We start from the raw sequence: 23918 nt of genomic DNA, 5'->3' as shown, positions 1-23918 counted from the left end.
GACGTCACAGCCGCTCGCCCTGCGGGCGCCGCCATGTTGAGGGTCCTCGCCGCGGGCGCGTAGGTGTCCTCATAAGATGCCGGCTCGGCAGTGGCCGGCTTTTTCCCTCTCAAGATGGCGTCCATGCGGGAGAGCGACACGGGCCTGTGGCTGCACAACAAGCTGGGGGCCACGGACGAGCTGTGGGCGCCGCCCAGCATCGCGTCCCTGCTCACGGCTGCGGTTATCGACAACATCCGCCTCTGTTTCCACGGCCTCTCGTCGGCCGTGAAGCTCAAGCTGCTGCTCGGGACGCTGCACCTCCCGCGCCGCACGGTGGACGAGGTGAGGCGGGCGGCGGTGCGGACGCGGCGCCGGTCTCCCCCTCGGGGCCGCGCCTCCCCGGGACCCGAGACGCCGGCCCTAGCGGACCCTCCTCCCCCGCTCCCGTCCCTCCCCTCCCCTCCCCCCTCCCGCCCCTCGGACCCTCGCAGTTCGCGGACCCGTTCCCCCTCCTCACCGCCCCCCCGCGGTGGACGCGAGCCCTAGCTGCCCGCCTGCACCTGTCGGAGCCGCGGGCGAGGTGCCCGGACGGGGGGAGGGGGGGTCGGGCTGTCGGGGGCCCGCCTCGGGCTCAGCGCCCACCTCGGTTTTCTTGCTTTCACCTGTCGGGGTACCCACCCGGTTCGGTCACCCTGCGCACTGGGTTCTTGCCACAGTGGCTCGTGTTCTTGCATCGTTCTCATCAGTGGGTCTGTCCGACTTGTTCTCTGCTTGTTTTCCTTAACGGTAAATTGTGTCGCTTTGTGCGCAAAGTAAGTAGTTTTTCAAAATGTTGAGGCGCCGCCGTAGTTGTTTAAACGTTCCCCAACTACTGTCGCAGTGACTGCGCCGTTATTGTAGTTGATAGTTGTTTTTTTTATATATAACGTGTACAAGAGAAACAGAATAAAGTTGTGTCCAGAGACCTCCCCCACCTGTTCCGGATCACAACCCTTGCCCTCTCCCCTCGCTCACTTTGGGAGGTGATCACTTCTCTGCCATTCCTTGTGATTTATCAGTTGTATAGGCGTTTTTCAGCAGTACAGTTTGGTTTTGCCTGGCTTGAACTTAATGTTACGGTATCATATCGTGTGTTTCGCGTGAGTGATGTGGGTGTGTCTGTCTTCTTCGTGTTGACACCTTGACACATTCATCCAACCTGCGGCCCCGCTGTGGTTTAATTTTCACTGCTGACTAGTGTTCCATTCTCTGAGTATGCCTGTGGTTGGGCATCTTTTCATGTGCTTATTCATTATTTGATGTCCTTTTTTGTTAATTGTTCAAGAAAAAATTTTCCCCCGATGTATTTTTTTCATTGCTTTGTAGGAGTTTTATTTATTATTATTTTTTAAACATTTATTTATTGCTGCACTGCACGGCTTGCAGGATCTTAGTTCCCAGACCAGGGATTGAACCCTAGTAGTGGAAACGTGGAGTCCTAACCACTGGACCGCCAGGGAATTCCCGCTTTGTAGGAGTTTTTTAAAAAATAAATTTTGAATAGCAGCCTTTTTTCGGATGTGTATGTTGCAGATTTCTTCCAGTTGTGTCTTGATTTAGCTTTCTCCATGGAGTCTTCAAAGTCACAGAAGCTCTTAGCTGTATCTAAGCAGGTGTACTCTTAGGATATGCTTCCCTGCTGGGGGGCCGAGGGAGGGAACTCCCTGTTGTCTTGTCAGAGATGTCCAGTTTTGCCTTCCGCCTATACAGAGTCTTTCTCCTGTGCAGAGTCCTCCAAGAACCTGGCCTGGGGTGGGTGGAAGTTTGTCTCCTGCATAACCTGTTTATTAACCATACTTGTCCTGAGTTCATGGCCAAAACTTTAAATAAGAAAAAGCCATTTTTGGCCGAAGCCATGTTGGGATCGAAGCCTGGCCACAATGCTTGCCCTTGAACAGGTCTCAGTAATTAAGGATCTTAAGGGAAGTGAGAGAATGCAGGAACAAAGGAAAAGCGGTTAAGAAATGGTAGTTCGGCGATAAAGCAGAGTCCTAGTTCTTCCTCCAGGGATGTAAGTAATAATCTGATACACATCTTTTGAGTTCTGCAAGAGCTAAGACCCCCACCCAGGCGGAGGATGGAATGATGACCTTGAGCCATGTGACTTGCGTCAACCACCAAAGCCCCCTCATGAATATGCATGTACCCTTAGCTTAAAACTTCCTCACTTTTGGCGTTGGGAAAGATCCTGCTGTTCCCCTTACTGGCTGCAAGGAATACATCCTTCCTTCTTTTTGGCTTGGTTGTGTCTTTTGGCTCAACACTCATCAAGAGGTGAACCCGGTTTGGGGGTAACAATTGTAGTAGATGTGAACATGAATGAATATTGAATTTTATCAAATGTTCATAATGTCTATTGACATATAGTTTGCCACATTTACAGAATAGCATTGTGTTTTTTGTTTTTGTTTTTGTTTTTTGGCTGCCTTGGGTCTTCATTGATGGGCGGGCTTTCTCTAGTTGTGGCGAGCAGGGGCTACTCCTTGTTGCGGTGAGCGGGCTTCTCATTGCGGTGGCTTCTCTTGTTGCGGAGCACGGGCTCTAGGCACGCGGGCTTCAGTAGTTGTGGCACGTGGGCTCAGTAGTTGTGGCTCGCGGGCTCTAGAGCACAGGCGCAGTAGTTGTGGCGCACGGGCTTAGGTGCTCCGCGGCACATGGGATCTTCCCACACCAAGGATGGAGCCCGTGTCCCCTGCATTGGCAGGTGGATTCTTAACCACTGCGCCACCAGGGAGGTCCCAGAATAGCATTAGCTGTTAACCAACCTGGCATATCCCTAACTTGGTCATTTTATATGTAGGATTTTGTTGTTCTGGTATTTTGTGTAGGAATCTTGTATCTGTGTTCATGGGTGAGATTAACCTCTAATTTTACTTTCCCAGACTGTCTTTGTCAGATATTGGTGTTGAAGTTATGCTACCCTTATAAAAGGAGTGGTAATGTATCTTCTATTTTCCTCTCCTTTGGAAAGTTTGTCTAACAATGGAATTATTTCTTTCTAAATATTTGGTAGAACTTAGTGATAAAGCCATCTGGGGGCCTGGATTTTCTTTGTGGGAACATATTTTAGTGTTGATGCTTGGTTTTATGTTCTTCGTAAGTAAAATTTTCTGGATATTATATATTTTCTAGTGATTTGGCAGTTCCTATTAAAACTTCAAATGTATTAGCATAAAGCAGATAATAACATTCTCTTATCATTTTTTAAAAAATGTTTATTTATTTATTTTGGCTGTGCTGGGTCTTCATTGCGGCTTGCGGACTCTTAGTTGAGGCATGCATGTGGGATCTAGTTCCTTGACCAGGGATTGAACCTGGGCCCCCTGCATTGGGAGTGCAGAGTCTTACCCACTGGACCACCAGGGAGGTCCCACAGGTTATTTTATTTATTTATTCGGTTGCACTGGGAGTTAAGTTGCAGCATTCGGGCTTCTTAGTTGTGGCATGTGAACTCTTAGTTACGGCATGCATGTGGGATCTAGTTCCCTGACCAGGGATCGAACCCAGGGTTCGAACCCTGACCAGGGATCAAACCCAGGCCCCCTGCATTGGGAGCGCGGAGTCTTATCCACTGCGCCACCAGTGAAGTCCTGGTTATTTTCTAATCACTGCATCCTACGAGTTTTGATAGTGTTTTCATTACCAAGTCACAATATTTTGTAATTTCTATGATGATTTCCTCACTGACCCTTTTGTAATTTAGAAATTTTTCTTAATCTCCATACATTGGAGGGAGGGAGGTTTTAGTTATGTTTTTACTAGTGATTTCTAGCTGGATTGAGTGCTTGTCAGCGAATATAGTCTATATTATTTCAGTCATTTGAAATTTAAGATTTGCTTAATGGCAAAATATATGGTCAGTTTTTGTAAACATTGCAAGTGAGTTTCAGAAGCATTTTTATGATCAAGTTTTGTGATCCATTGCCCAGTATATGTTCATTCGGTCAAATTTGTTTAATCGTGTTGTACAGGTCTACTGTATTCTTACTGATTTAAAAAAATTTATCAGTTAATGAGGGGATGTGTTTATCTCTGTTGTGATTATGGATTTGTCTAGTCCTTATAGTTTTATCAACTTTTGCTTTCTACATTTTGAGGTTATGTTATCAGGTGCACACAAGTTTGGAATTGTTATTGTTGCCTTGTGAACTGAACCATGGATCTTTATCTAGCGGTCTCTATAGTTGGTAATGTTCTGTCTACTTTTGTCCAGCATTGATATAGGTATACCAGCTTTCTTTCATTGATTTTTTTAAAATACATAGTTTGTTCTTGGATTCTGTCTGCATTACAAGAAATTATAATGAAGAACTTGCTTAGCTAGATTGAAAATGAACTAGGCCATTCTGGATAATTTAGTTTTCTGAAAGGCATTTTTAGTATATATTCAGTGTTAAACAACAAAACAAAACAAACTTTCCAAAACATCCCAATTCACTTAGCTATTTTAATTATCTTTCTTTAGGGTCTGATACCTTAGGGGATAACATTCTGAAGATTAAGCTTTTTTACCTGGGACCATAGATACAGGGGGACTAGATGGCTGGGCTGTGTGTGTTCTGCACTGCATTAGCCAGGGGTCTCCAGAGAAACAGAACAAACAGGATGCGTGTGTACCTTACGTATACCTATATATAACATATGGGGGGGGAGCGGGGAGAGATGCTGGTTTTTATTGAAAGGAATTGGCTCCCAAAAGCCTCCTGAGAAGTCCCAGGAGCTGCAGCCAGAAAGTGTGAGACCCAGGAGAGCTAAAGTGTAGTTCCAGTCTAAAAAGCCAGCAGGTCGGAGACCCAAGAAGAGCCAGTATTTCATCCAAGTCCCAAGACTGGAAAAGACCGAAGTCTCAGCTCAACAGTCAGGCAGAAGGAGTTCCATCTTACTCAGCCTTTTTGTTCTGTTCAGGTCTTCAATTGATTTAATGAGGGACGTCCACATTAGGGAGGGCAGTCTGTGCAATTCAGATGTTAATCTCATCCAGAAACATCCTCACAGACACACCAAGAATAACTTTTGACCCCTTGGCCGGGACATATAAAAGTAAACATCGTACACAGCGTCTGCTACAACTTGAGTTTCTTAATGAAATCTCGAAATCAGTTCACTTGTTTTGTGATGTATCTATTTCTCTTAAAAGCTAAGTCAGCAACAGTTCTTAACTAATAGGAGGGAAGAGGAAAAGAGATTTTAATGGTCCAGTATTTTAGTTTATTCAGTGAGGGGTACAGAAGTGATTTAGGGCCCCTGCTCTCAAAGAATTTAGAATTTGGTCCAGGAAGTAAGAATGATGTCAGGAGGCAATGTACATGAGGTGTTTTGCTAACTACAGAGTGTCGTAAAATGTAAATACTGACTTCATAATGTTTTAGCTATATTTGAAAGGGCTTTGAGGAACCTGTAAATGCTGCTACTGAGAAAACCAGTGACCCCTCTTGTCCAGGTCCTTAGCATTGCCATCAAAGGAAGTTTTAGGGAGAGTTTTAGGGCTGCCTGAGGTAACTCTTTAATATGTAAAATTATCCAACTCATGAGACTGCTGTGGGAAGCCTAGGGATTCCAGTGATCAGTGACTGGGATAGCTACATATTTATCACCTGGGGTAACAGATCAGGCCAGCTGCCAAGTGAATAAGAAACAGTGTTTCCCCAAGGACATGTCACAGTTGTGAATCGTCACAGCATGCCCTTTAATCACTATGGCTGCCTTATTCACTGAGAAACTCTGTTGTCTAAAAATCACAGACTTGGGCTTCCCTGGTGGCGCAATGGTTAAGAATCCGCCTGCCAACGCAGGGGACACAGGTTCGAGCCCTGGTCCAGGAAGATCCCACATGCTGCGGAGCAGTTGGGCCCGTGTGCCACAACTACTGAGCCTGCGCTCTAGAGCCCGTGAGCCACAACTACTGAGCCCACGTGCCACAACTACTGAAGCCCATGCGCCTAGAGCCTGTGCTCCGCAACAAGAGAAGCCACCCCTCACCACAACTAGAGAAAGCCCGCGCACAGCAACAAAGACCCAACGCAGCCAAAAATAAATAAATTTTTAAAAAAATGAAAATCACAGACTCTCGGAAACTGCTGTTTAAAGTCATATCAGTAATAGTGAAACATCCCACTTTTGCTTGGAGGATCTAAGACACTTTGACACAAAGAAGCAGCCTCAGTTTCCAGCCCAGGTGCAGAGGCTCGGATAAGGGGTGTGTGAGCATGACACCCACGTCTCTCACTGTTGTTGTTTCTAAGGAAACTGGACCCAGGTCCACCTGACAGTTCTGACACTGACCTTTTACACACAGACTCGCCACTTCATTAGAATTTTACCTAAACTCCACTGTCCCCCAGAGTCAAGTACCTCAGTCATTTCCTTTCTGTGGTCAGGTGCCCATAGTGCCTCTGGCGTGGGACTCCAATGGTCCCAGCGAGTCAGTAACTTGATGTCAGGCCATAGGATTGCCCCTGAGGGCCTTGGGCCCATTGGCCCAGGACAGTGGCTTCACTCTGTAGTTCTGCAATTTCCTAGGATGTGTTTTGGTGAAAAAATTTTTAAAAATGTATCCTACAAAGTTTGTTGGGCTTCTTGAAATTGTGATTATCTTTCATCTGTTAATTCTTAACAATTTCCTCTATAGACCTTGCCTTGGTCCCAGTTTCTGTTCCCTTTCTCTCTGAATCTCCAGTCAGGTGTGTGGGAGACTTCCCTCTGTTTTCTGTGCAGCCTCTTTGGTATTTTCAAGCCGTTTTTTTTCCTGCCTGTTATGATCTGGGTAGCATCGGACTTATTCCGTCTCTTTCTTATTCTGTTGTTAAACTTATTTACTGATTTCCCTTCAAAGTCTCTTCTGTTTAGCTTCTCTGTTTTATTCCCACATCCTACTCCACTTTCCCCATAGGTGGCAACTTGCCCTCTTCTCTTCTATTACGTGTTTTTTTGTGAGTGTTCTTTAAAAATGTGTATTGTTTTTAGGGACTTTTTTTCATTTGAAGTATAATTGACATAAACATTGAAAGTGTACAGTGTGACATGTGCACACCTGTAAAACCATTACAGTGAAGATAACATTCTCCTCCTGCCTCTTTGTAACCGTCCTGTCCCTCTCCCTGTGCTGAGTAATCACCGATCTCCTTTCTGTCTCCATAGCTTGGTTGGCATTTCCTGGAATGTTATATTAATAGTGCTGTTTTTGTCTGGCTCTCAGCATCCTTATCTTGAGTTCACGCTTGTGTTATGTGTATTAGTAGCTCGTAACTCTTCCTGCCGAGTAGTGTCCCTCTGAATGGACATGTTTACATGTATGGACAGGTCCTTGTGTGGACTGTCGCCGTTTCTCTAGAGGAGACACCTGGGAGAGGATGGGCAGGTCCCCTGCTAGGAGACTGCTGAACTGCTTTCCGGGGTGCTTGTATCATTTCAATATCCCCAGAGGAGTGTGAAGGTCATGGTGGGTTTTTTTAATGCAAACACTCTAATAGGTTTCAGTTTACGTTTCCATGGTGACTAAAGGTGTTGAGGCTCTCTGGTAAAGTGTTTGCTCAAATTGGGGTGGGGGGATGCGTGTATTTTTAATTGATATAAATTCTGTTGTCTTACATATCTCAGTTTTTGTAAACAAAATGTGTTTTTAATATCCACTTGTGTTGCGTTCATCTAACCCTAGGGTTGGCAAACTGAGGCCTGTGACTTGTTTTCTGTACAGTCTGTAAACTAAGAATGTTTTGAGCATTATTAAAGGGTTAGTGAAAAAAGATGAGACAGAGCTGCGTAGCCCCCAGGGCCTGAAATAGTCAGTCTCTGGCCCTTTACAGAAAAGTGTGCCAACTCCTGACCTGCTCAGCTGCAGCCGACTGTTGCCACCCCCATGCATGCCGCCCTCCAGCACTGATAGCAGGCTGCCCGCAGCTCAGCCACAGCAGTCATGCTGTGACACAAAGCTCCTTACCCGTGGGTTGCTGTGAACATTTACTTGGAATCTATGCCCAGGGGTGAGATTGTTGGGTCATAGAAGGTATTTGCGTAAGTGGTGGCATTGAGGTGCCCGCACTGTGGGCACCTGTGCCATCTCCCTCACCCCCCAGCACTTGGCCTTGTCCACTTTTCTGCTTTTGCAAATCAGTGGTTGGAAAGTGCTGCGGTGTGTTCATTTGGGTTTTTTTCCAGTTCATTTGAGGTATCTGTGGCTGGGTTTGTTGCCGTCTCAGATTTCCTCTTTGTACGTTGCCCATAAATAACACCTGCCTGTGTTTTATTGGGGTTGCTATCCTCTTGTTGATTTGCGGGACCTCTTTGTATATTTTAATGTTGAACACTGCTGGTTTTGAACATTACAGATCCATCTGCCTGCTAGACTTCCCATTTGCCCATCACCTTTCCTTTAATGCACAGTAATATGTTTTTGGCTCATGGTTTGTGTTTTGAAGTTTTGTTTAAGAAGTCATTAAACGTGCTGCTTTTGTTTCTCCTCACTTTGTAGCTCTCCCGTTCAGAGATCCATCTCTAATGCCTCAGTACTACACCTCATTTGTGTGGTTGGATGGGGAGAAGGTGTTATTTTTCTCTGTTCTGAGCCCAGGGTTCCCAGCCATGCGTTGAAATGCAAGCCAACTCTCCTTTTCTTGTGGATTTGTGGTGCCATGTGTGTCTCTGTGTGTGATGTTCCAGCAGCCCACGCCAGTCTGCCCTCTTGGCAAGAACTGGGAGCCCCTCACTTACTCTGCATCTGTCTCCCCCCTGAGACCCATAAAAGCTTATTACTACGAGAGTGCTAAAGGCAGGATTCTCACTGATGATTTTATTTAATCTAAAGGCTCAGGCTCCCATAACAAAAATACCATAAACTTGGTGATTTACATAATAGACATTTATTTTCTTAAAATTTTGGATGATGGAAAGAAAGCCCACGATGAACTGTTCGTCTGAGCTGGCTGATTCCGTTTCTTGTGAAGGCCCTCTTCCTGGCTTGCAGATGGCAGCCTTCTGGCTGTGTGCTCCGCCGTGGCAGGAGAGAGCGAGCCCTGCCCTGGGGGCTCTGTTATAAGGACACTAATCCCATTCATCAAGGCCCAGCCCTCACACCTAGTCACCTCCCAAAGATTAGGGTTTCAGCATGTGAACTTGAGGGGGGACACAAACATTCAGCTCATAACAGTGGTCTCTTTTGTCTTTAACCTCCCCTTTTTTTCTCCTCGAACGTTTTTGTAAAATCTTGTCCAGTTGCCTCATGGTAGTTGTATTAGTTTGCAGTAAAGTACCACAGAGTAGATGTCTTAGAACAACGCAAGTGTGTTGTCTCACAGCTCTGAGTGGCCAGGAGTCAAATCCATGCCTCTCTCCGAACTTCTCGTGGCCTCAGGTGTTCTTTGGCTGGTAGGGGCATTGCTCTAGTGCCGTGACCGGCTTCTCCACAGGAGCCTTCACGTCATCTTCCCTCTGTGTGTGTTCATCTCTGTCCAGATATCCCCTTTTTGTAAGGATGCTAGTTGTGTTGGATTATGACCCATTTGAATGACCTCATTTTAACTCGATGACCTCCATAAAGGCCCTGTCTCCAAATAAGGTCAGATTCTGAGGTCCTGGGGTAAGGACTCCAACAAATCTTGAAGGGGCACAGTTCAACCTATAGCAGTAGGTTTTTGTGAACACAAGTGAGTTCTCAGTTTCTTTAGTGCTCACCTGTGAGCTTTTTGAGACCAGGTCCTGTGTCTTGTGTGTCTCTGTATCCCTAATACCCCGCTTTGCCAGGCCCTTAGTGGAGGGGGCCCCCGTGTCTGTAGGATGGATGAGTTATAGAGATTCACACTAATTGCAAATCCGTCTTGGTGATGCTTCCATACCAGTGCCCACGCTGTAGCTGCATTCTTTTTCCTGCCTCACAGGACCTACTTTATCTACTTGGTCTCCCGTCCCGTTGGTGGACATGCAGCTGTTTCCTGTCTTTTGCTGCAGTGAATTCTCTCAGGTGTGCAAGGTAACTAGAGGATACATTCTTCTTCTTCTTTTTTTTTTTGTAGTTTTTATTTATTTTTATTGAAATATATTAATAATTGACTTAACGGTGTTGTGTTTCAGGGGTACAGCAAAGTGATTCAGTTACACATACACGCATACACGCATACATACATATTCTTTTTCAGGTTCTTTTCCCTTATAGGGTATTACAAAATATTGAGTGTAGTTTCCTGTGCTATACAGTAGGTCCTTGTTGGTTATCTCTTTTATATATAGTAGTGTGTATATTTTAATCCCAAACTCCTAATTTATTTCTCCCTCCCCTGCTTTGGTAACCATAAGTTTGTTTTCTATGTCTGTGGGTCTATTTCTGTTTTGTGTGTAAGTTCATTTGTATCATTTTTCTTAGATTTCACAAATAAATAATATCATACAATATTTGTCTTTTTTTGACTTCACTTAGTATGATAATCTCTGGGTCCATCCATGGCATTATTTCATTGTTTTTATGTCTGAGTAATGTTCCATTGTATATATGTAACGCATCTTCTTTATCCGTTCCTCTGTCGAGGGACACTTAGGCTGCTTCCGTGTCCTGGCTATTGTCAATAGTGCTGCAATGAACACTGGGGTGTGTGTACCTTTTAGAATTAGAGTTTTCTCCTTATATATGCCCAGGAGTGGGATTGTAGGACCGTATGGTAGCTCTATTTTTAGTTTTTTTGTGGAACCTCCATACTGTTCTCCATAGTGGCTGCACCAGTTTACATCCCCACCAACAGTGTAGGAGAGGGGTCCCTTTTCTCCACAGCCTCTCCAGCATTTATTACTTGTAGACTTTTTGATGATGGCCGTTCTGACCGGCGTGAGGTGGTACCTCATTGTACTTCTGATTTGCATTTCTCTAATGATTACCGATGTTGAGCATCTTTTCATGTGCCTTTGGGCCGTTTGTATGTCTTCTTTGAAGAAATGTCTATTTAGATCTTCTACCTATTTTTTGATTTGGTTTTTTTTATATTGAGTTTTATGAGCTGTTTGTATATTTTGGAGATTAATCCCTTGTTGGTTGCATCATTTACAAATATTTTCTCCATTTTGTAGGTTGTCTTTTTGTTCATGGTTCCTTTATTTTTGTTTTTGTTCCCATTACTCTAGGAGATGGATCCAAAAATATCTTGCTGTGATTTATGTCAGAAAGTGTTCTGCCTGTGTTTTCCTCCAAGAGTTTTATAGTATCGGGTCTTGCATTTAGATCTCTAATCCAGAGGATAAATTCTAGGAAGTGCTAATTGCTCAGGCAAAAAGCACATACGTCATAAACTGTGATGAGTATCACTAAAATAAAGTTAGTAGAGGGAATTCCCTGGCGGTCCAGTGGTTAGGACTCCATGCTTTCACTGCCGAGGGCGTGGGTTCGATCCTTGGTCGGGGAACTAAGATCCTGCAAGCTGCGCCGTGCGGCCAAAAATTTAAAAGAATAAATAAAATAAACTTAGTAGAGGTTATGCCCATTGAAGTTCTTGTCAGTGTGTGGTCGCCTGCTCCCTGGGAGGTGTTCTCGCTCCTGCCAGACGCTGTTCCGAGTGCTGAATCCCCAGATGACTGCGAGCCACTGCTGCTAACGCACCCCCAGGCTGTCCTGGGAGTGCTGACAGATTCGGGGTTTGGCCTGAGATGGTTGGACTCAGGAGCGTGTGCCACAAAGCCCTTCGCCATCATGCCCGTCCTCCCAGGCGGGCCAGCAGGGGCCACCCCGCTCCGCCCTGCCCATCCCTGAAGTGGGAATTGTATCTCCTCCTACGTTTATTTTGCATTTCTCTTATGTTGAATGAGGCTGAGCATCCTTTGCATTTTTTAAAGTTTTAAATCATTTTTCTAGTGGTAAACTTTTAAAAAATTGACATGTAAGATCAATCTCTATATATGTGTGTTTGTTCTTTATATATATAGACATCTATAAAATATACACACTCATATATATGTGTGCATTTTTTTTTAATTGCCTGTGATAGGAGTTGCAAAGTATTTTTTTCACCCAGTTTGCCATTTCTCTTGATTTAATTTAGGGAATTTGGAGCTTTTTGGTGGTTTTCCATGGGAAAAATACTTAAGTAGTAAAATTCAAATTCATGTCTTTTATGGCTCCTTGGTTTAGAATCATAACTACAGAAGGCTTCTTCCTTAGCAGTCATACAAAAGAAAGACTTCTATGGTTTCTCCTTGTGCTTTTACAGTCTCATTTCTCAAATTGAAATCTGATCCATTTGAAGTTTATCTGGGAATAAAGTGAGAGGTAAGGAACGTATTTAATCATGTGGCATTTGTAATTTTAATGTCTGGTAAAATCGATCTTTCTCTTGTTACCTTAAAAAATTTTTTTTTCTTATTTTTGTTTATTGCTTTTCTCATAGGAAGTTTAGAATCAGATTGTCCAGTTCTGTGAAGAAAATATTTCTGCAACTTGAGTGGGGTCACCCTAGACTTACAGATTACTGAGGGAAAGTGTCTGTCTTTATGGTATTGAAAGCACCATACACCTTGTCATCCATTCAAGCATTTTGGGGGGCTCCTTGTCATTATAATGCATTCTTAGAGATTTAGTGACGTCTTAAGTCTATTTTGAGGTATGGTCTTTTTATTGATTTTGTTACCTCTTGTTGTCTTGCTGTGTCTTGAGCTCATTTCTCTGCTTTATGTCCTTAGTTTAGAGAGTTTAAAAATTCATGGCGCTCTACCTGGTCATAAACATCGTGTGCTCAGTAGAAGCGTGTCTAGTGGTTATTGGTGTTTTCTGTCCTGTCCTCTTTCCGTTTGACTCTTGGTTCCTTGTCTGCTGGTTCCTCCACTACTGTGACTCCTCTGGACTGAAGCACATGCTTCCTGGCCCAGCTTTTACAGGAGCTCCGTGTCAGGGAGGGCCAGAGCCGTGTTCCAGGTGACAAGGACCATCCCTTGGTCACAGGCCTGTCCTTGCCGGCCCACTGCCAGGCTGCCCCCTCCAGAGACAGCTCAGCTGTGCTTCCTGGGCACCCGGACTTCTGACATCTGGGAACATGGTGCCCAACCAGGGCCAGGGACACTTCCGCCTCCAGGCAGGAGCCCAGGTGTGACGCCAACTTTGGAGACGTCTGCAGCCTTTGGCTAAGCTTGCCTTATGGCCCCCTGATTTTTTCCTCATACAGTTTCTCAAACTGAGATATTCGCATAGGATTCATTCTTTTAAAGTGTACAAATCCGTGGTTATGGTACATCACGGTGCTGTGCAGTCATTGCCACTACCTGACACCAGAACGTTTTCGTCTTTCTGAGAAGGAAACCCCTAGCTCACTGGCAGTCACTCCCTGTCCCCACCCCAGCCCCAGGACCACCGTCCCACCTCCCGGGCCTGTGGGTGACCTGTCCTGGACGTTTCACACGCACAGAGCCATCCGGCGTGTGCTCTCTCAGGTCTGGCTTCTTTCACAGAGCTTCATGTTTTCACGGTTCACCACATTGTCACGTCGTGTGTCTTTTTATTGCCAAATAATGTTTCGTTGTATAGATAAACGACATTTTGGTCATCCATTCATCAGATGATGGCCTTGGAGTTGCTTCCACTTTTGGGTTGTTACAAATACAGCCAGCCATTCACGTGTGAGTTTTTGGGTAGACATACGTTTTCAGTTCTTTTGGGTCTGTACCTGGGAGTGGAGTTGTTAGCTCACGTGGTTATCTGTCATTTTTCTTTTAAATTTTGGCTGCGCGGCCTTGTGGATCTCAGTTCCTCGACCAGGGGTTGAACCCGTGCCTCAGCTGTGCAAGCACAGAGTCCTAACCACTAGACCACCAGGGAGCTGCCTGTTTGTCTTTCTGGGGAAGTGCCAGATGGTTTTTCTAATGGCCGCACCATCTTACAGCCTGCGCCCTGCCCCAGGCAGCGTCAGAGGGCTCCAGGTCCCCTGCCCCTTGGCCCTCTCTGCAGTTCTGGGCTCGGGCGTGGGAGGTAGCTCCTCCTGCTGGGCCACCTCAGTTCCATTTGCAGGCTCCCCTCTCCCCATCACCTGGGCGTCCCCTCACGCGCAGTGTGTGTGTGTCTCTCGTTCCTAACGCTTTGGGGTGACTGCCGAGGGCGCAGCCTGCCATCTGTGTGGAGCTACTTAGTTTGGGACTTAGGTATGAGGGGGGGCTTCTTTGTTATGTTTTTTATATAACTTTAGTTTGCCAGGGACACGTTTTCACTCTTTAACTCATAGTAAGTGACAGATAAAATTGTTTTTCATTTCGTGCCTTTTGTTTTTGTTTTTGCGGTACACCGGCCTCTCACTGTTGGCCTTTTGTTTTTAACGTAGGAAAGAGTTGATAGCTCAGCTAAATACAGGGGGGAAGGTGGTAGACGGGCTCATTCTTCTAAAACATCAAAAAAGCCCCCAGCACAAATGTTAAAAAATAAATAAGCGTTTACCATTTTGCCACACGTCAAAAGAACTTATTTCCATGTATTTCAAGAGACAGCCTTTTAGAGTTGGGTCAGCTGGCACCCGGCCCTGTGCTTGGCCAAGGGGAGGAGCCCAGCCTCAGGCGGGAATGCCAGAGCCTTGACGCTTCGACCTCGGCTGCGCGTGCGCCTGGGGGGATGCGGGGCTCAGCCAGGCATTCTGTCTGGACCACCACCGGAGGCGGGCCGGGGCTTCCGGGGCAGGTGAGGGGATCCTGATTCCTGAGGGTGGTGGGAAGCTGGGCATGAGGGTTAAGCCAGAGCCTGAGGGGATGGATGTGTCAGCGCAGGCGAGGGGGAGCTGCCAGGTGAGGGGTGACAGGTGGACCAGGAGCTTGGGTGGGAGAGGGCAGGTGTGAGGGGGGCCGTGTTCAGGCTTGGGCCCGCGTCTGGGCCTTAAGCAGCGGTGACCGCGGGCCGCTGTGGCCACTTGCACCTGTGGGAGGAAGCGGCACCTCGAGCGCAGCAGACACGCCGGCCACGGCCTGTCCCCGGGAGCCAGGTCCTCGGGGGGGGGGGGACCGGCCTCCTGCGGGCTCTCCTCTGTCACGTGAGCCCGTCACATGGCCATGGGGCGTGCGGGGACTTGCCCCTGTTCTCCCAGCGGCCTTCCGTACCCAGTCCCTTCCCAGCCGCCGCAGGTGCCGAGCCGCGGCGTTGGCCTGCCCACCCCGGTGCTCCCCACACCCCAGACGCCCCAGTGGCAGGTTCCCCAGTAGGGGGCGGGAACGGCCCCCCCCCCCCCGTCCTGGGCGGCCCTTCTGTTTGCCGGGCCGCTGCACCGGGAGGCGGTGGGGAGATGCGCGGGCAGCCGTTGAGGTGTGGGCATGCGGCGGAGGGGGCGGGGGGGGCGTGGCTCTCCTGAGGGCGGAGCCGGCATGGGGGCGGTGGCTGAAGAGGCTGGGCCCCGCCCCGTGCGCGCAGAAGCTCCGGCGGGCTTGAAGGGGGCTCCTTCCCGTGTCTGAACGAGCAAAGGTGCACCCCGCAGGCCTGAGCCAGGGGTGGCAGGGTGGGGTCGGCGACAAGGACTGCCATCTTTCCTCTCCCGGCAGATGAAGGGTGCCCTCACAGAGATCATCCAGCTCGCCACCCTGGACTCGGACCCCTGGGTTCTCATGGTGGCCGACATTCTGAAGTCCTTTCCTGACACCGGATCTCTTAACCTTGACCTCGAAGAGCAGAATCCCAACGTTCAAGATATTTTAGGAGAACTTAGAGAAAAGGGTAGGTTGGGTGTGTTTGCTTTACGCTGGGTGGAGGGAGATGGGTCGTCCTTTAAAACCCTCTTTTGTAACATGAGTTTGACTTCGAGAGTGTCGCATGCTGTGCCGTGTGGTGCTGGCTGTATCCGTGCACCCCTGCCCCAGGCGCTGCTGGCTGGCTTCTGGCCAGTCTTTGACAGGAGCAGCCCAGAGGCTCCCTCCTCACTGTACGTGCTTTATCTTTCACATTCACGCACCCCTCTCCGCACTCAGCTCCATGAGGGCACGGGCTCTGCCCACTCAGAGCCTAGAACATTCCCTGGCACGGAGTAGATGCTCATAACTGTGTGTTGGAAATATCAGCAGTTTACTTGTCTGGAACACGGACTGAAAACCACTTAGAACACGCAAAGATGGGAAGGTCAGTTCCTCCCTGAATTCCTCTCCTAGTCTGGAGAATTGGAACTGCAGCCCTTTAAAGATGGAACCTGTGCCCCTGCGGTCCCGCAGGGGCGGTGGCCTGGCCGTCCCCAGGGGTGGCTGCCAGTGCCTCTTCTTAACTGCGAGATGATCGCTCTTACTCTGTAGGCTTTCGCTTGTCTTGTAACTGCCCACAAGCTACATGGATGCTTCCAGAGCATTGGAACGCAAACCCAAGATGCTTCTGTCCTGGTGATTAGCTTGATGAGGGTCCAGACAGGTCCACGCCCTCCTGGGTGTCCTCTCTCTGGTGGGAGGGGCCTGCTCTGTCTTCTGCCCAGGGGCTTCTGCCCCGCGTGCCTCCCGGGGGCAGGAAGAACAGCGGTGGCACTGGTGTCTGCTCCCCACCCAGGACCTTCTCCCGAGCTCTAACTGCCTGGTAAACCCACAGACCTGGGGAACGTGCCTGGGTGCTTCTTGTGAGGGCCAGGATTCAGAGGGTCCAGGAGAAACCATCCGTGGGGGCCGTGGGGACTGAGGGGGAACCCAGGATGGCCACGGGCTTCCCCTTCCTACAGTGCTTGCTCTAGGGGTGCACAGAGCCCCTTCCTACGGCGCTTGCTCTAGGGGTGCACAGAGCCCCTTCCAAATGTAGCTGATGGATATCTGTGGTGGGGCCCGGGTGCTTCTGCCTTTGAAAAGCTCCACAGGGATTCTGCTGAGCCCTCCTGTCCTGTCCTTGACCTTTGGCTCAGGTTGGTGGCCTTGACTGCTGGCCTTTGGCAGGCAGGCAGTGGATACTTGTTTTCTGTTTTGAGATCGAAGCAGAAGCTCCACTGCTATAAACAGGAAACTGTGCGTTTTCATATTCGCGGTGAAAATTGGGCCTGTGTAAGGGAAATGCACCTCCTAACATGTTGGTTCTCGAACGAGCAGTGAACGAGTGTGAGGCGTCGGCCATGCTCCCGCTGGAGTGCCAGTACTTGAATAAAAACGCCCTGACGACCCTCGCTGGGCCCCTCACTCCCCCAGTGAAACATTTTCAGTTGAAAAGGAAGCCGAAGAGTGCCACGCTGAGGGCCGAGCTCCTGCAGAAATGTGAGTCCCGCTGTCGGCACGCGGGTGTGGGGCGGGTGCGCCTGGCCTAGGGGGCACTGGGACTCAGTGCCCGCTGTTGGCATGCGGGTCTGGGGGCGGGTGCGCCTGGCCTAGGGCGCGCTGGGACTCAGTGCCCGCTGTCGGCACGCGGGTGTGGGGGCGGGTGTGCCTGGCCTAGGGTGCACTGGGACTCGTCGGGACCCTCCTCAGCGGGGGCTGCCTTGCCCGGCCTGGAAGGTCCAGCAGATTTGGGAAAACTGACTGCTGAGCAAATCATGCTTTTGTTCTATGTCTGTAGTTTTTATTTTTAGATTTCTTTTAGGTTTTATGGTAGTTAACTGTATTTTAAAGACAGAGTTCTACGTAGTTTTTTTTTTTATTAGAAATTTATTGATTGCTACGCTAAACTGTGTGTTCTAAAAGTCTACTTTAGAAACTTCCGAATTTTCAGGTTAAAGTATTTGTAATCTTTGTTCCAAAAATGAAATCTCTACCACCTGAGCCACACGGGTGATGAGACAGGCAGCCGGAAGAGGTTGGCGAGGCTGGGCCCTAGCTCCTGCAGCCCTGCCTGCCGCGTTCTCGCACATGATCTCAATTGGACTTTAAAGATGTTTGGTCATTTTATTCATGTTTTTTTAAGTAGTGGTTTCTAAAATGTACGTGGAAGATACTTGCTCGGAAAAAGGCCAGGAAATGGATTCCTTTGACTGGTAGCAGAACTTTTATTGCAAGTGGTTATGGTGTTGGTATTAATAACCCGTATAAATGCCCTGTTTTCAAAGAACCCCAATAAAAACACAGCAGCCATCGTGACTCTCGGTTCCGGATGGACAGCATCCTGGGGTCAGCCCTGCGCTGTGGCTTCATGGAGCTGGCAGTGCGCGGCCCGGGCCCCCAGCCCCCCACGGCAGAACCTGGTGCCGGGTGGGCGTGGGGCTCCGTCCCTCCCCGAGCTTGTTTCCTGCCTCGCGTTGATGCTTCTGTGAAGGGAAGGGTGAGGTTGTGCCAGGCGACCACCCACCAGTGAGGACGCTTCATCGGGGCCCCTCCCGCACCCCACCCCAGGAGGTGCAGCCGCCAGGGCCCTACTTGCTGCAAGTGTAGTTCTCTACACCAGGCGTCCCCAACCCCGGGGCCACGGACCGGTACCGCGGGCTGTTAGGAGCCGGGCTGCGCAGCAGGAGGTGAGCGGCGGGCAAAGGAGTGAGCGAAGCGTCATCCGCCGCTCCCCGCCGCTCGCGTTACCTCCTGAACCATCCCCCGCCAACCCCAGTACGAGGAAAAATTGTCTTCCACGAAACCGAAACCGGTCCCTGGTGCCAAAAAGGTTGGGGACCGCTGCCCTACACAGAAAGCATAGTTGTAAGTTTGAAAGCAGACAAGCGAGCGTTTGTGCTCCAATCCTTACAACTCGACCTTCTTTGTAAATCCCGCGGATGGAGGCGCTGTCATCGGTGGGCGCTGACGCAGGCCACCTTGTCTTACAGCCACCGAGACCGCCCAGCAGCTGAAGAGGAGTGCGGGGGTGCCCTTCCATGCCAAGGGCCGGGGGCTGCTGCGGAAGATGGACACCACGAGTAAGGCCGGGCCGCTGCGGGGTCGGAGGGGAGGGCTCGCCCTTCCTCGGGAGCACAGTCGTTGAACTCCGACCTGACTGGGCCACGGGCCCTGCGGTGCTGCCGGCTCTGTTGTGTGAAATGAGGGGGGCTCTTCCGCTTATGGAGGGTCCGGAAGGCTCCGCCTGAGATGAGGAAAGACCGGGATTGGAGGGAGATGCTCAGTCTCAGTTCTCGCTCGTCCTTATGGCCGTGGAGGGCATGGGCCGCCGCCTCCGCCCCAGGTCCTGCCGCCTGCGGCCCCGTGCCCACCCCAGATTCTCCGTGGGGCGAGGGCTCTGCAAGCTCGAGGCTGACCGGGCCGCCGTCGTGTCGTCGGGTCTGCGCCCTCGTCCCTCCCTCGGGGCCGGAGGGCACCTCTTGCTCCCTGCCCACCCCACACTGCCCAGGCCCAGGGCCGACCGGACAGGGCAGGTGGGTCGGTGAGAGCAGCAGCCAGGCTGCCACGGGAGCCTGAGGGGGCTCGTGGGGGTCCTCCCTGCGGGGCCCACAGCACTCAGGTGGGAGCTGCCGTCTTGGTGTCGGCCGACTCGGCACTGTGGTGGGGGTGGGGGGCCCGGCCCCGTCTCCTCAGGGCCGGCTGTTGCCCCAGGTGGCCCTGGAAGTGCATCAGGTTGACATGGGGCCCTCACTGTAATGTCCCTGCCTGCCCCCCACGTGCCAGTCCCCCTGACAAAGCTCCCCTCACCTTCCTTTCCACACTCCGGCCGGGCGCCCCGACCCAGCGTGCCCACGGTGTGGTTCAGGGGTGCTTCCTGCTTCCCTGCCCTGTCCCATTGGCCGTGCCAAGGGGCCACCTGTGCACCGGGCCTGGGACGCCGTACATGATCTTGGTGTGAGTCAGCCCTGGTGTCTGCTCGCTGAGCACTGGGGCGGGTCCCAGTGGCAGGAATGGGGAGGCACTGGATGCCTGGGGAAGGGGCCAGGCCCCCTTCAGAAGGAGCCGTTCCTCATGTGTCAGGTGCCTTCCCCTTGAGAGAGATGAGGAACCGGGCCCAGGGGAAGAGGGAGGGTGATTCTGGCTGCAGCGTGGGGCCTCTAGCCTGTAACACATCTGTTAACCCCGAGGTGCAAGAAAGAAATGGAAGCTGAGAGTCCTGTCTGTGGTGATAAAGGACTCGGTGTGTTACGGTCGATGGATGCAGGTGTGGCGTCTCTGTTGGTTTGGCAACTTGGGCAGAGACGTCAGTTTGGCTGTGGTGTCGCTGATTGCCACGGCGTGCTTTTCTGGGCAGGCCGACCCGATGCCCCGGTGCTTGGGCACAGGGAGGTGCCCCTGGCACCTGCCCTCGCGGAGGCGCAGCACTTCCGGGGGAGCACTTGGCAGGCCGGCAGGGGCAGCTCTGGCGGAGACGGGCAAGCGGAATACGCAGCGGTGGCGGAGTAGCCGCTCTGCGAGGCCCCCTGACGGCCCATCCTCTCCGCAGCCCCGCTCAAAGGCATCCCGAAGCAGGCGCCCTTCCGAAGCCCCACCGCCCCCAGCGTCTTCAGCCCCGCGGGGAACCGCACTGCCATCCCGCCATCGAGGACGCCCCTGCGGAAGGAGAGGGGCGTGAAGGTGGGCGTGTCCCCTGGCAGCCCCGCCCGCACGGGACCAGCCGCGCTCCTTCCGTGGGGCTGAGGGTGGGCTTCTGTCTGTGTCGGCAGCTCCTCGACATCTCCGAGCTGGATATGGTCGGGGCCGGCCGGGAGGCCAAGAGGAGGAGGAAGACCCTGGGTGCGTATTGGGGCCTGTCCGCCCGCGGAGGCCCTGGTCTCTCGTCTGCCAAGACCGAGACCGCCTCCGGCTGGAGAGGGGCGAGCCTGCGGGGCAGACCTGTCCTCAGAGTCACCGCCGCCCCGGGCCGGGAGGGCCGCCGCCCGGGGCGCTGAGGCCTGTGCTCTGCCCGCAGACGCGGAGGCGGTGGAGAAGCCAGCCAAGGAAGAGACGGTCGTGGAGAACGCCACCCCCGACTACGCGGCCGGCCTGGTGTCCACACAGGTAAGGGCTGCAGGGCCGCGGGCAGCCGGAGCACGTGCCCCCATTCCCAGCGTTAGCCGCGGAGGCACGTCCCGTGGGAGCACACGCGTGGATGCACACGTATGTACGTGGACACACGCAGAAGAGGTGGCGCCGGCGGGGAGCTGGCGTGCCCACGGGCCCAGGTTTGGACAGCGCCACGCGCTCAGGGCTCCTCGGCATCCCCTGTCCCGCAGGGGTGGTAGGGCGGCCTTGCGGGAGGCCCCTCGCTGCCGGTGCGGCCTGCCTGGAGGGGCTGGGCAGCCAGGCGCCGTGTGTCACGTCGGTCATTTCTGGGTGGTGGGAAACTTCTCATTGCAGAGCTGTTTTCTTACTTTATTGAAAGGAGTGTCTTCCTTTTCTCATATGCTTTTGTGGTTTAAAAAAAAAAATTTCTTCTTACCTCAAAGATGGCTGGTTTGGGAGGGTCCCTAACCAAACAGGGACAGCCTCGCCCCACCCCGCGCCCTCCCAACAAGGCAGCTCCAGGATGGGGGCGGCGGCAGGGCCGGACGCTTGGGGTCCAGCACTGCTGAGCACGGGGCCCCTGGCCTGGAGCAGTCTCCATCCCTGGGGACAGCAGTGCCCCCGGTCCTGCTCCCGGGGGTGGGGGCCCTCCTGTGGGGCTGGAGGTTCGGGTTCACGCTGGGCCGAGACGCTGAGGCCCACAGAGGAGCCGGCCCCATCCAGGACTGGGAGAGGCTCACGCTGAGCCCCCGGGCTGCTTTTGAGAGGAACCATGGTCTCTGTCTTCTAGAAACTCGGGTCTCTGAACAACGAGCCTGCACTGCCGTCCACGAGCTACCTGCCGGCTACACCCAGTGTGGTCCCTGCCTCATCCTACATCCCCAGCTCCGAGGCCCCGCCAGGTGAGCGGGCACCCAGAGCGGGCAGCACCCACCAGGCAGGGAGCAGCATTTTCCCAGGACTCGCCCACGTGGTGCTTCCTTGGGTGTCAGGACCTCTGCTGGTGCCGCCGGGGCCGGAAGACCCTCCTGCCCAGCACGAGCTTCGAGAAGTAAACCCAGGGGTTTCAGCTGCTTTGCCCTTCACGGGGCCAGACAGGCAGCGCCCCTTGTGCGGTGCCAGGTGTGAGGCCCAGTTTGTGAGCGGGAGGGGGGGCTGCTGAGGTTACAGTGCCTCAGGGTCCGGGGTCCTCACGTAGCCCTACAGTTTGAGAAAGAAGGCGCGGAAGGAAAGGTAGAGGGGGATCCGTGGGTTCTGCTCCGAGGCGTTTGCTCCCCGGGCTCAGCGTCGCCTGCCCGGGGGGGGAGCTTGGCCTCGGGGAGAGGGTGGCCAGAGAGGGCCTGGGGGTCAGGCAGGCTTGTTGGGCTCCAGGAAGCAGCCCTCCGTCCCCTCGCCAGCACCCAGGAGCCCACGAGCGCCTGGACGTCTTACCTGCTGGTCTCAGAAGGCCTGAGCCCTCTGGCTCCCGGCTGGGGCTCTCGGGGGCGTGTGCCCCGTGCCCAGAGGCGCCGCCCAGGGCTCGCACCCCAGCTGTGGGCAGGAGGGCCCAGGCACTTCTCTTGGAGGTGGGGTCCCTGGCCCTGCCGGCCGCCCCCCAGGCCTCGCTCTGCTTGCAGCCCCGCCTAACCGGGAAGCCAGCCTGCAGGCCAGCCGGCCCCCCGAGGAGCCCAGCGCCCCCAGCCCCGCGCTGCCGGCACAGTTCAAGCAGAGGGCGCCCCTGTACAACAGCGGCCTCAGCCCTGCAGCGCCCACACCTGCGGCGCCCACCTCGCCCCTGACGCCCACCACGCCCCCGGCCATCGCCCCTGCCACCCAGACGCCTCCGGTGGCCATGGTGGCCCCCCAGGCCCAGGCCCAGCCCCCCGCCCAGCAGCAGCCCAAGAAGAACCTGTCGCTCACGGTAGGTGTGTGGGGCGGGGGTGGGGGTGGGGTGGGGTGTGTGTGTGCGGCCCCGCCCGCAGCAGGGGCGCCGGCAGGGCCCAGCACCCAGCCCTGCTCCTCCACCGCAGAGAGAGCAGATGTTTGCCGCGCAGGAGATGTTCAAGACGGCCAACAAGGTCACACGGCCCGAGAAGGCCCTCATCCTGGGCTTCATGGCTGGCTCCCGAGGTGGGTCCGCGGCCGGCCCTGGGGGGTGGGGGGGCCCGGGTCCTGCGGGGGTTGGGGGATGCCCCCGCGCCCCCAGGCCCCCACCCAGCGGCCCCTGCCCCCCTCAGAGAACCCGTGCCAGGAGCAGGGCGACGTGATCCAGATCAAGCTGAGCGAGCACACGGAGGACCTGCCCAAGTCGGACGGCCAGGGCAGCACCACCATGCTGGTGGACACGGTCTTCGAGATGAACTACGCCACGGGCCAGTGGACGCGCTTCAAGAAGTACAAGCCCATGGCCAACACGTCCTAGGGCCGCCGCCGTGCCAGCGAGGCCCAGCCCACTTGAGCTTTGGGTTCAGTTTCTCTGGGGTGTTTTGGACTTATTTTCTAAATTTTAATATGGGTCCCTTTTGTGTGATTTAAGACACTTTTTTGCATTCAGTGTTACAGTTCTGAATGTTAAACTTAGCCCCGAAAGGTGTAACTTCCTAATCTTGGCACCAGCTCTGCCTGTTAGACTTCCGTCTTTTCTCATTTTTTCTTCAGTCCCACTGACCGCGAGAGAGGGCCTTTCTTGCTCGTGCATCCCTCTCCCCGCCCACGCGGCTGAGGGACCAAAGGTGGCGCCTGGTGTGTCTGAGAACGGGGCGGGGACGGCCGCCAGTGCCCAGGGATGGGGGATGCCAGGACACGCTCACCACCCACAGGTTTTGTATTTGTCTTTTGTACCGTTGTGAGCATTTAAGACCAGTCCTTGGGTACCTGTTTTCATTGTAAAAACTACCTAATTAAAGTTTTAGCTTTTCTAAAGAAAAAGCACCAGAGCTGTGTTTCCAGCCAGCTCGACCTCTCTGCTCTGGGGCCCCAGCCCCTCTCTGGGGTGGGTGACGTTGGGGTCAGCCCAAGGGTCACTCCTGGATGATGCGGGTGTGGGGAGCACGTCAAAGGGGCCTGGGGCTCAACCACCTCCGGGGCTGAGAAGAGTCTGCAGCTTCCTCTCCCGACTCTGTCACCTTTAACGGGGGTTTGGGAACCAAATTATAACAGGAAAAAAAGCCTTTTCCCCAAATCAGAACGACACG

At 52.5% G+C, this 23918-nt stretch overlaps 1 protein-coding gene across 1 annotated transcript; it reads left to right on the top strand.

The window, feature by feature from the left end:
* The first annotated feature begins 47 nt into the window (after positions 1-47).
* On the top strand, positions 48-23660 carry NELFA (negative elongation factor complex member A). The gene is made up of 11 exons (XM_022554892.3): positions 48-324; positions 15493-15664; positions 16999-17160; positions 18651-18740; positions 20207-20337; positions 20427-20496; positions 20672-20760; positions 21536-21647; positions 22362-22645; positions 22755-22854; positions 22962-23660. The coding sequence occupies exons 1-11, from the start codon at positions 115-117 to the stop codon at positions 23144-23146; spliced, it is 1605 nt and encodes a 534-aa protein (XP_022410600.1). The 5' UTR covers positions 48-114; the 3' UTR covers positions 23147-23660.
* The last annotated feature ends 258 nt before the right edge of the window (positions 23661-23918 follow it).

Source organism: Delphinapterus leucas, chromosome 5, assembly GCF_059928025.1.
Source record: "Delphinapterus leucas isolate spDelLeu-1000000601 "Yukka" chromosome 5, BTC_Dleu_Yukka2, whole genome shotgun sequence".
Lineage (NCBI taxonomy): Eukaryota > Metazoa > Chordata > Mammalia > Artiodactyla > Monodontidae > Delphinapterus > Delphinapterus leucas.
Note: the sequence above shows the minus strand (reverse complement) of the source record. Positions and strands in the feature narration are given on the sequence as shown.

Coding starts and splice junctions, on each gene's coding strand:
- NELFA (XM_022554892.3), top strand. CDS start 115: ATGGCGTCCATGCGGGAGAGCGACACGGGCCTGTGGCTGCACAACAAG. Junction 17,161..18,650: donor GGCCGAGCTCCTGCAGAAAT/GTGAGTCCCGCT, acceptor CTTGTCTTACAG/CCACCGAGACCGCCCAGCAG. Junction 22,646..22,754: donor AGAAGAACCTGTCGCTCACG/GTAGGTGTGTGG, acceptor CCTCCACCGCAG/AGAGAGCAGATGTTTGCCGC.